The 11,791-nt window shown below is 53.8% G+C and overlaps 1 protein-coding gene across 1 annotated transcript in view; it reads left to right on the forward strand.

Annotated features, from left to right (window-relative positions):
* AGBL2 (AGBL carboxypeptidase 2) overlaps positions 1-7,556 on the forward strand; it is a 28,800-nt gene extending 21,244 nt beyond the window's left edge. Inside the window, exons 13-18 of the mRNA XM_045015930.1 lie at positions 363-493; positions 1,171-1,315; positions 2,075-2,176; positions 2,614-2,709; positions 4,082-4,157; positions 5,088-7,556. Of these exons, the coding sequence (XP_044871865.1) occupies positions 363-493; positions 1,171-1,315; positions 2,075-2,176; positions 2,614-2,709; positions 4,082-4,157; positions 5,088-5,155 (618 nt within the window). The 3' untranslated portion in view covers positions 5,156-7,556. The remainder of the gene's footprint in view (positions 1-362; positions 494-1,170; positions 1,316-2,074; positions 2,177-2,613; positions 2,710-4,081; positions 4,158-5,087) is intronic.
* Positions 7,557-11,791: the final 4,235 nt, after the last annotated feature.

Here is an 11,791-nt window from a genome sequence, read left to right on the forward strand (position 1 = left end):
ACACTAGGACCTCCAGCAGCCGTGGGCACACCAGGGGCGTAGGGACGCGGGCAGAGGAGCAGTGTTATACCAGCCATGGGCACACCAGAGGAGTAGGGACACGGGCAGAGGAGCAGTGTTATACCAGCCGTGGGCACACCAGGAGAGTAGGGACACGGGCAGAGGAGCAGTGTTATACCAGCCATGGGCACACCAGGGGAGTAGGAACGCGGGCAGAGGAGCAGTGTTATACCAGCCGTGGGCACACCAGGGGAGTAGGAACGCGGGCAGAGGAGCAGCGTTATACCAGCCGTGGGCACACCAGGGGCGTAGGGGACGCGGGCAGAGGAGGTGTGTGTGAGCTCTTGCCTCTCTACCCTCAGTTTTTGCAGTGTCTGTCCGAGCTCCAGGAGCTGCTTCAACAGCAAATCCATCGAAAGCTCAAGGATCTGGGCCGTGGGCAGGACTCAGACGGTGCCTGGAGTGACATCTCCCTGTCAGACGTTGAGTCCAGGTATCGCCGCCCTGTCACCCTCCAAGGAACCCCCTCCTGAGCTCTGCCGCTCTAGAGACACCTGGTCCATGGCTGGCCAGGCCCATCTCTGGAGGAGCCTCGGAGGGAGGAAGGTGGGCTGAACCCTTTGCATTCCTGGCGCAGGCTGTGCTGTGCCTGACTGGATGAAGGCTGGCTGGCCCAATGAAACCCTCTCAGCACCTGGCCCCCACCTCTCTGAGCCCTGAGACCCCAGAGCTGCGGGGCTGTGCTCCTGGCCCTCCTCAGGGAACCCCCAAGTGACAGCTGCCCCAAGCTCATTCTGTCCCTAAAGCCCCCGGGCCTTGGCTGCGCCCAGCACTCGGGAGTTGGGACCTGCCAGGGAGCATGAGTTCAGCAGGAGCCTCCTGACTCACGGCAGGGAGGAGATTTCTGCTAGCAGGGGGCTCTGAATGCCGCAGGCACCGGCAAAGCGAGATTCAGTGGCTGGGAGCTGAAGTAACAAGTCCAGAGGAGAGAGAAGGGCCCCTGTTCAGCAGGGAGGGGAATGCCCATCGGAACAGCTGGCCTGGGCCAGGGCGAGTCTCCGCCACTTGGCCTCCGTAAATCCAGACTGGCTCGGGGTGGCTGGGGGCTCAGCTCGGGGTGCTGGGCTGGCTGCAGGGATGGCTGGGGGATGGGGGCTGTCTCTTCTGCAGGGTGGTCGGAATGGGCCCTTGTGGCCTCGGCAGCCAGGAATCGATGCAAACAGCTAAGGGGCTCTCTGCCTGGCACAGCACCAGCGGCTCCAACAGCTCCCAGTCCGACGGCCTCCCTGCTCATTTACTCAGCGTGGCAGAGAAGGTGAGAGCCATGCGGCTGAGGGAGGGATGTAACTATGGGCAGCGCCCCAGGGGAAATGTGAATGTCTGACCCCGGGTCTGGGGCTCATAGTCCCCTGGCTGACGCCCCATGCCCAGGCCCCGGAAGTGAGACCATTACACTCCGCATGGGGTGGCCATTCTCCTGCCAGCTCCCGGCTCCTCAGCTGCCCACCTGCCATTCCAGGAGGGGGCTGCTTAGGGGCCGGGTGGCGGCTGGAGGCAGATGGGGTGACACTCTCTCATGGGAGGGGGTCAGGAGCACGTGGGGTGTGAATGATGCTGGAAATAGCGGGGCAGCGTAGTGTGGCCGGGCTCCCTGATTCACCGGCGACCCGGGCTGCCCGACTCACCCTTCACAGCAAGAGCTTTGGGAGTTAGGAAACCAGCTGCAGCGCCCAGGGCTGAGCCGGTCCCAGCTATTGCCTCACTGGGAGCAGCACGGGGAGGCTGGGGCTGCGTCCGTCAGGGCTGGGGTCTGCTGTTGTTGGCGAATGCTGGAGGGGGGGGGGTGTTGCTGAAGCACCGTCGGCGAGCTGGGCGCCCCAGGGCCAGGCCTCCTGCACACGAGGGTAGCGGGATGGGCCGGATGGGGGCCAGCTTTGCAGGTGACGTGTTACCGTCCCTTGGCCTCAGCGTGGGTTTCTTTGGCTCAATTGAGGGCTGTGGGTGGTGGGGAATGGTGTGTTTCCTGGGGAGCAGGGCTGTCCCCTGAGTGTGGGGTCCTTGCTCACCTCACCAGTTCCATCAGAAGAAGAAGCGTCTGCGGACGAGGAAGGAGAGGAACGAGCTGCGTCAGAAGTACGCCTCGAGCCAGGGGCTGACGTGCCAAGCCAAGACCCCGGTAAGGAACACGCCAGACGAGGCGCACCACGGAGCTGCCTCCTCCCTGGGACAGCGAGGCAGGGGCCTGCAAAGGGCTCCCAGTGGACGAGTCCTCCGTGGCAGCGGCTGGCATGACAGGCCGGCCTTGGCTGGCTCTCTGAAGGGTGTTGTGGGAGCATTTCTGCATGTGCCCCTGTTCAGCTTCCTGCCCTGTGGGGAGGGAGGAGCAGCCTGCAGGGAGACCGAGGCCTTGTCCACATACGCACATCGCAGAGCGACTCACGCCCTGGCCGTGTTGCTGGGCTCCATGCCCTGGGGCCCTCCCAGAGTGTGTGGTTCCTCCCTTGGGGGAGTGCCCTGGCTAGTGCTCGCTGTGCCAGCGGCTGGCAGAGGGGCCACGGGGGGAGAGGGTTGCTTTGCTTGCTTTCAGAAATGCCCCTCTGGGTCTCCTTGCAGGTGGCAGGGGAGAGAAGGTTGGGGAGCCCCACCTGCCAGACCCACCAGCCTGTCAGCGCCGCGGCTCTGTGCACGGAGGACAGCTGTGGCAAACAGGTGCAGTGCAGTTCCCCTGCCCCCCCCAGCCACAGCTCCACTGCTAACAGCATCATCTGCTTGGCCCCACTGCATAGCCAGGGCCAGAGGGTGCCACTGGCAATGGGCTCCCGGGGACTGCAATGGGGTCTGCTCCTGCGACACCAAGGAATGGGCGCTGGAGAGCATCTGTCTCCCTGACCCCTGGCAGAGGCTGGAGTCTGAAAGGACTCCAGGTTTGAGACACTGTAACAGTCACGCAGAGCAGGGCTCACCCCAGCAGCGGGGGCAGCGGGGACGAACACACACAAGTGGGGCTCTTCCCTGGCAGCAGGGACAGGGTCACACCCACCCCAGGGCTCACTCCCTCCAGCAGGTGGCAGCAGAAGGCTCATCCATGCCAGCAGGGGGAAGCAGACACACACACACACACACACACACACACAAATACACACACACACTGAAAAAACACTAACACTCTCTTAATTAGTCTCTGCTGCCCGCCACCCCACGCACCCAGATCTGGTGCAGGGCGGTTCAGTTTTTGCTCCTTACTTCTTTTAACGTCCCTTCGCCAACTGCCTTTGCCCGGCCTGGCTGAGAGCCGGGCATCTGCTGCCATAACCCCGACTCCCCCATGCAAACTGCTTGTTTCTCTCAATCCCCTGTTAGGTCTGCTCTGGGACCCAAGCTGTCCCGGATCCCATGTTCGTACAGCTCCCAGCACGGTGAGGGCTGAGGCCTCCAGCCGCGGCTGAGGTAGCAAGGTTTGACCCCAATGCCAGAGGCCACGGTGAATGAGGGGGGCGCGGAGGAACAGCAGCTCCTTCCCAGCTCCTGTCACTGCAGGGTCCCGATTTCCATTCTGACGGGGTGGGCGGAGGGAGGAGTATATGCCCCTCCCCAGCACGACAGGTCTCCTGTGCGTAGCTAAAGGGCCGGAGCAGATCTGTGGCACTGCAGATCAGGGCGCTACTGCAGGAGAATCACTACTATAGAATCGGTGTGTTCCAGCTCACACCGCACAGTAGAGTCCACGGGATCGGGCGGGAGGCCCAGGGCAAGGGCCAGCTTACCTGCTAGATTCTCATGATAGATGTGGCTTTTACACTGGCCAGAAAGCAGCTGTCAGAGCATCCTGTGCTTGCTAGAAAATGGGGTTGGACTTTCAGAAGAGCTGCACGCTCTGGTGTGTGCCGGCCCTGAGCTCTCTGGAAACCTGGCCATCTGCGTCGCGTGGGAGAGGCAGAGACCTTCCAGGTGTGGCCCAAGCGGCTTCACTACAAGCAGTGACACAGCTGCCATATGCACAGGCCTGTGCCTCGTCTCCTGAGCTATAGCCGTGGCAAGAGGCATAGAGACAGGCTGACAGTCTCCATGTTTCCCCACATAGGGCAAGACTCCAGAAGCTGGCCTCGTTTCAGATCTGCAGAGGAGAGAACCTAACGCCAGCCAGGAGGAGCAACCAGGTCTGGGTGCAAAGTGGTCTTGGCACACGTTGCATGGTAGAAAGGGTGTGTGTGTATGTGGGTGTGTGTAATTAGGGAGTAACAGGAGCCAGTCCATAATTAAAGCTGCTACCAAGTTTCCATTATAAACTCAGTTTTGTCATCCCACCGAAAACCCACAAACCAAAGGAATTGCAGGCTCAGAATTGGGAGGCTAGTTCTGGGGCAGAGATTGAATTTCTCTGCCACATTGGAAGTGAATTGCCCAACCTGCTCCTTAGCTATAAATGCTCCAGAATAGTGTTCTCCACAGCCCCAAAACACTTCAAACGCTGCTTTGCCCTCCATAGCAACCAAGCCCTGAGAGCAGGAGGAAGATAAAATGTAGCTCCCTTGCCTGGGCTGCGATGCAGTGCCCAGCCCCAGGGTCATTCTGTCCAGTCCCTTGATCCAACTCCCATTGGCTTGGAGGGCACCAGATGCCTGCTGGAGACCTTAAGGGCCCAGGGTATGTCTACACTATGGAGACTATATCGGCATAGCCCCCTTGTGTAGATGCAGCCTATGCCAATGGAAGGGGTTTTCCAGTTGCTGTAGGAACTCCAGTTCTTCTTCGAGTGCTTGCTCATGTCAATTCCAATCAGGTGTGTGCGCGCCACATGCACAGTCATCGGAAAGTTTTCCCTTAGCAGCTCCCATTGGGTTGGTTGTGGGGCCCCCTGGAGTGGTACCTTCATGGCACTCAATATGCGACCCACAAATATATTTGTGGACAAATTGGAGAGTCCAGCAGAGGGCAACGAAAATGATCAGTGGGCTGGGCACATGACTTATGGGGAGAGGCTGAGGGAAGTGGGGTTATTTAGTCTGCAGAAGAGAAGAGTGAGGGGGGATTTGATAGCAGCCTTCTGACTGAAGCAGTTGCTCATGGACTCCGCCGTTCATCCCCAGTCTGCTGCGGATCGCCAGGACCCCGCACCGAGCACATCCGTAGGGAGTGCCCCGGCATTGGTACATGACACGGTGCTGAGGAAGGACTCTAGTCTAAGAGACCCTTGGCACTGGCGCTCTCCGGCACTGCAGGATGCACAGACAACCCGGCTCTGAGAGAGGACCGGCACTGACCCTTGGCACTGGACTCTCGGCACCGGTCCCTGGCACCAGATCCACGACACCGGTCCCCGGCACCAGATCCATGACACCAAATTCCTGGTTTCAGTGCCCAGCCCAAGCGTCTCAACACCGGTCCCCTGCATCATCAACTCGGCACAAGTCCCCAGCGCAGTACCATGTGGTGCCACTGTGGTCATCTCAGTCGAGATCCATGTCTTCGGACTCGGGTGGTGACTCGTACTATTCCCGTTGCAGCAGGCACAGATCCGACAAGCGATGGAGGGAGGCATCAATGACACGGCAACCCCAGTGGCAGCCTCCAGTGCAATGGCCTTTTTGGACCCCCTGGGCTCCTGTTTGGTGGCCTCGGAGCACCGACTATCCAGACAGCCAAGGACCAGCCTACGCCCCTAGAATCTGAGGCGACCTTGGCGCAAGCCCCACAGCCGGCCCAGGTTGCCACCGAGGTAACTCTGAGGTATGACTCATTGCAAGGCCAGGCTACTGTCACCTTGGCTATTGCCGCCATAGAGGCCCCAGACGCTGAACAGGAGGAGGTGAGGGAGACGGAGGGTCAGGAGGACCCCATCAACCTCTGGCCTCCTCATCTATGTCCCCGGGTGAAGCGGTGGCGGGAACTTCAACCTCGGGCCCTCCCCCAGTTGACCACAGGGCCCACCAGGACCTTCTATGAAGGATTGCCCATAACATGGGGTTACAGGTGGAGGAGGTGGTTGAACCCGAAGACCTCATGGTCGACATCCTTGCTCCAGAGGGACCATCCAGGGTAGCTCTGCCACTGATAAAAACTATCCAGAGCAATATTAAGACTCTGTGGTAGACCCCTGCCTCAATCCCGCCCACCGCAAGGGGAGTAGAGCGTAAGTACTTTGTTCCCTCCAAGGGGTACGAGTATCTGTTCTCTCACCTGCAACCATGCTCCCTCATAGTATCGGCAGTGAATGAGAAAGAGAGATGGGGGCATCAAGGGCTGGCCCCTGAATCCAAGGAGTCTAAAAGGATGGACCTTTTTGGCAGGAAAATCTATGCAACTTGTGGGCCTCCATGTTGAAGTTTATGTTGCTGATTCCATCAGACTCCAGAGTCAAGTTCTCGACTATCATTGATGAAGGGAAGGCAGTGGCGTGACCCTCCCTCCAGGCTTCATTGGACTCAGCTGCCCACACCCATTCCTCAGGAGTAGCCATGAGGAGGAGCTCAAGGCTACAGGCGTCTGGGTTGCCCCTGGAGCCTCAGCAAACCCTGCAGGACCTACCATTCGAAGGCGCAGGGTTATTTTCGGAGCAAACAGACTCCAAGCTGCACAGTCTAAAAGACTTCTGGGCGACTATGAAGTCATTAGGTATGCACACCCTGGCAACCCTGTTGTATGCCTTTCCCCCAATCCCTCTTGTGCACAAGGCACTTCTCAAGATCCGCAGGGACAGAGTGGAGGTAATTCTGGTGGCCCTGGGTGGCCCTGACAACACTGGTACACCACGCTCCTGGAGCTGACAGTGGACACTCCGATCGAGTTACCACTGCATTCCGATCTGATCACTCAAGACTACGGTTGTCTTCACCACCTAGATCTCCAGTCCCTCCATCTCATGGCCTGGAAGCTTCATGGTTTAACCCCATGGAGCTTCTGTGCTCAGAACCAGTAAGGGAGGTCCTACTTGGCAGTAGGAAACCATCTACTAGGGCCACACATCTAGCTAAGTGGAAAAGGTTCACTTGCTGGTGTGCCTAGCAGTGTACACCTCCACTACTGGCGTCTATACACTCATTTTAGAGTACCTTCTGTGCCTGAAACAACAAGCACTGGCAGCTTCATCCATCAAAGTACATCTCGCTGCTATCTCAGCCTTCCACCCAGGAGCATCTGGCTGATCCCTATTTGCTAACCCCATGGTAGCTGTTTCCTCAAGGGTTTGGGTCTCCTACATCCTCAGACCAGACAGCCTGTCCCAGTGTGGGACCTCAATCTTGTCCTCTCCAAATTAATGGGTCCCCCTTTTGAGTCAATAGCGACTTGCTCCTTTCTCTATTGTGAAAGGTGGCCTCCCTGGTGGCCATCACATTGGCTAGGAGAGTGTCAGAGCTAAAGGCCCGTACCTCCGTTCCACCCTACATGGTCTTCCACAAAGATAAGGTGCAACTCAGGCCTCACCCAGCCTTTCTTCCCAAGGTAGTGTCACTCTTTCATACTAGCCAAGACATTTTTCTACCTGTGTTCTATCCTAAGCCTCATGCCAGTAGTCGAGAGCAGAGGCTACACTCATTGGATGTTTGGCAAGTGCTAGCATTCTATATCGAGCGCACTGAGCCATTCAGGAAGTTGAACCAACTGTTCATGGCGGTAGCAGACCGGATGAAAGGACCCCCGGTCTCATCTCAAAGAATATCTTCCTGGATCACGTCCTGCATCTGCATGTGCTACAAGCTGGCCAAGAGCCCAGCCTTGACTCTTACGGCACGCACCACGAGGGCACAGGCCTCGTCAGCGGCGTTCCTGGTCCAGGTCCCAATACAAGAAATGTGCAGTGCAGCAACGTGGTCCTCGGTGCACACGTTTACTTCTCACTATGCTATCACCCAACACGCCAGAGATGATGTAGCTTTCGGCAGAGCAGTGCTCCAATCAGCGATTCCTTAACTCTGACCCCACCTCTGGGGTAGAGCTTGGGAGTCACCTGATTGGAATCGACGTGAACAAGCACTCGAAGAAGAAAAAACAGTTACTCGCCTTCTCGTAAATGTTCTTCGAGATGTGGTGTTCACGTTCATTCCAATATCCACCCTCCTTCCCCACTGTCGCAGTAGTCAGCAAGAAGGAACTGAGAAGGTACCGGGTCGGCAGGGTCATATATTGAGCGCCCCTCTCCATGGATCACCACCTTGTTTTGGGGGAGAGGCTTGCGTGTCTCAATGACCCCCAAGAGCAATGCTGCCTGGAGTCATGTACTCCCCTAGGGTCACCCATGGCAGAACGGTCAAGGCCGAGGTTCCAGACAAAGTGTGATCCAAGAAGTCGCTAACAGCAAAGCAGACAGGGGATAACTGCACAATGGAGGTGAAACTGTTGTGTAATGTTACAATGGCTGTGAAGGTGGATGAAGGCTGCAGCAGACAGAGGATCTCCAATCATCATGGTGTTCATGCCATTGGTGTCAAGTAAAGAAGTCCCACACAGGCATCTTCCAGTTTTTGGGAAAATAACATTTGCACAAGTCTAAAGTCTGGTGGCAATCGGCGACGTGAACAGAACAATGAAATCCAGAAGTTCCTAATCACAGACTGACACACAGGCGGTGGGTGTGTGCTACAATCATCTTGCTCGAGGATTGAGGCGGGTCGAGCATCTCAGCAGCTGCACCCACAACTAAGCAGTCCTTTTTAGGATCCACTCTGCTCACCCTACATGGGGAGAGGGTTAGAAAAGGTACCCTAAAAATAGTCTTGCCTCTGTTTTTCCTGGCTCGATAGCCACATCCAGCAGGATCACCACTTCAGCAGTCGAAAATGTAAGAAACTTTTCAACTTTGGAACTTGGAACGTACATACCCTGATGGACAACTCAAACAGCGACTAACCAGAGCAACGTACAGCCATTATTGCTTGTGAATTGAGTCAGTTTAACATCGATATTGCTGCTTTGTCCGAAACTAGAAGAGCTGATGAAGGACAGGTGAGGGAGGAGAAAGGAGGATACACCTACTTCTGGAAGGGAAAATCTATAGATGAACCCCAATTGCATGGACTGGGCTTTGCTATAAAGAACAAGCTCGTAAAGTGCCTCTATGAGGTACCAGTTGGCATCAATGAGCGGTTTATGATACTCCGACTGAGGCTCACCAAAAATCAACAGGCAACTATTGTGAGCACCTATGCACCAACACTGGATGCCGATGAGAATGTAAAGGAAGATTTTTATTCTCAGTTGGAAACCATTTTTTCAGAGACCCCTACAGAAAACAAGATCATCCTTCTGGGGGATTTCAATGCATGTGTTGAACGAGACTCAGACCTGTAGAAAGGAACAATCGGGAAAGAAGGAGCTGGCAAAAGTAATTCAAATGGAATTCTGCTCCTGACCAAGTGTGCTGAACATGAACTTATTATTATGAACACTCTTTTCTGACAAAAGGAAAAGTTCAAAACATCTTGGAGACACCCATGGTCAAAGCCCTGGCTTCTCCTTGACTATGTCATAGTTCGTGCCCAAGATCGTAGTGATGTACTTCTCACAAGAGCAATGACAAGTGCTGATGACTGTTGGACTGATCATCGCCTTATTTGATCCACAATGAAAATTAAGATCGCTCCCAAATGGAGGCTGCAAAAGAAGCAGGTCAGGCGCAAGCTGAAGGTTCAAGATTTGAAGGACCCTATTAAGTATGACCACTTCCAAGCAGTCTTAGAAGAAAGCTTCCATTAAAGGAACATTGGAGCCAGTTGAAAGCAGTAATCATCAGTGCCTGTGAGGAAACCATAGGCTACCAAACCAGAAAACATCAGGATTGGTTTGATGAGAATGATGCCGAAATTGAGTAACTCATCAATGAGAAGAGAATGGCATTTTGTGCTTGGCAGAATGACATAAATTGTAATATAAAGAGGCCCATGCCAGGCAAGGGCGGAAGTACAACATTAAACCAGAGAACTTAAGAACAAATGGTGGACTGAGAAAGTGCAAGAACTCCAACATCTCGCAGACATCCACAATACATGTGGTTTCTTTAGTCACCAAGGCTGTTTATGGGCCAATTTGTCATGGTATGAATTCTCTTCGCTCTAAGGATGGAACCACACTTCTGAAGGACAATGAAGCCATCAATTCTTGCTGGAAAGAACATTTTGAAGATCCCTTAACCGTAATTCTATGGTTGCAGATGAAGTCCTTGAGCAAATCCCTCAATGACCATTTAGGGATGAGCTCAGAGACTCTCAATTTGTATGAGATACACAATGCTATCAAGCAGATGAAGAACAACAAGGCAGCAGATCTAGATGGGCTCCCCACTGAAATCTTTAAAAGCAGTGGACCAGAGTTAATTCGGCAGCTTTACCTGCTTATCCTTAAAATCTGGATAAAGGAAGAGATAGGGGATAAAGTAGATTGTGGAAATTATTGTGGTATCTCCCTCCAAGTCATTGCAGGCAAAGTTCTGGCGCGATTCCTTACAACCTGCCTTCTGCCCCTTTCAGAAGAAATTTTACCAGAGTCACAGAGTGGGGTTTCTGACCATGTCGTGGAACTGCGGATATGATCTTCACAGCACAGCAGCTCAGCTGCAAGAAAAGTGTTGGGAGCAAAACCGACGACTGTACATGGCTTTTATTGATCTAACTAAAGCCTTTGATTCAGTGAATCACTGTGCCCTCTGGACTGTACTTTCTAAGATTGGACGTCCTGATAAATACATCAATGTCCTACAATTGCTTCATGATAACATGAAAGCAACTGTTCTGAGCAGCACTGGCAACCAGAGTGAACCTTTCAAAGTACAAACAGGAGTCAAACAGGGCTGTATCATCGCCACACCCATGTTTGTGGTTTTTATTGCTGTCATTCTTTACCTAATTGTTGGGAAGTTTACAGCTGGCATTGAAATCATTTACAGAATGGATGGAAAGCTGTTCAGGCTTAGCAGGCTGAAAGCCAAGAGTAAGATTTTCACAACATCTATTGTGGAACTTCAGTATACTGATGACAACGCAATCTTTGCCCACTCTGAGAAAGATCTTCAAACTATCTTGAATGTGTTTGCCGATGCTTACGCATGTCTTGGTTTCACTCTTAATATCAATGAGACTAAAGTGCTCTATTAGCCCTCTCCAAATGAGGTATTACATGCCCCATCTATCAAAATCAATGGAATTGCACCAGAGAATGTTGATCATTTCCTCTACCTTGGAAGTCATCTTTCATCCAAGGCAGATATTGATGCAGAAATTCAACATCGCCTGAGCTGTGCCAGTGTAGCTTTTTCTCATTTACGGCACAGGATTTTTGAAGATCAGGACATTGGAACAGACACCAAGCTTCCTGTTTATCAAGCCGTTATTCTCCCAACACCGTTGTATGGGTCCGAAACTTGGACAACCTATAGACACCACTTGAAAGTCCTTGAGAGGCACCATCGACGCTGCCTTTGTAAGATTCTGAAGATCAAATGAGAAGACAGGTGCACCAATATTAATGTCCTGCAAGAGGCAAAGACCACCAGTATTGAGGCAATGATCATCCATCAGCAATTCCCCTGGACTGGTCATGTTGTCTAGCTGCCAGACCATCACCTCCCAAAACATGTCCTGTTCTCTCAGCTGAAAGAAGGGCACCGTAACATGTGTGGACAACGGAATTATAAGGACTTGCTGAAGGAGAACCTAAAAAAATCTAATATTGACATTGATACTTGGGAGACACTTGTCCAGGATCGCTTAAAATGGAGTGAAGTCCTACGTGATGGTCCCCTGCATTTTGAACTTGCGTGTCGACAAGCCAAAGAGGACAAGAGGCTCAGGAGGAAGGAGAG

The sequence above is a fragment of the Mauremys mutica genome, chromosome 4 (assembly GCF_020497125.1).
Source record: "Mauremys mutica isolate MM-2020 ecotype Southern chromosome 4, ASM2049712v1, whole genome shotgun sequence".
Classification (NCBI taxonomy): Eukaryota; Metazoa; Chordata; order Testudines; family Geoemydidae; genus Mauremys; species Mauremys mutica.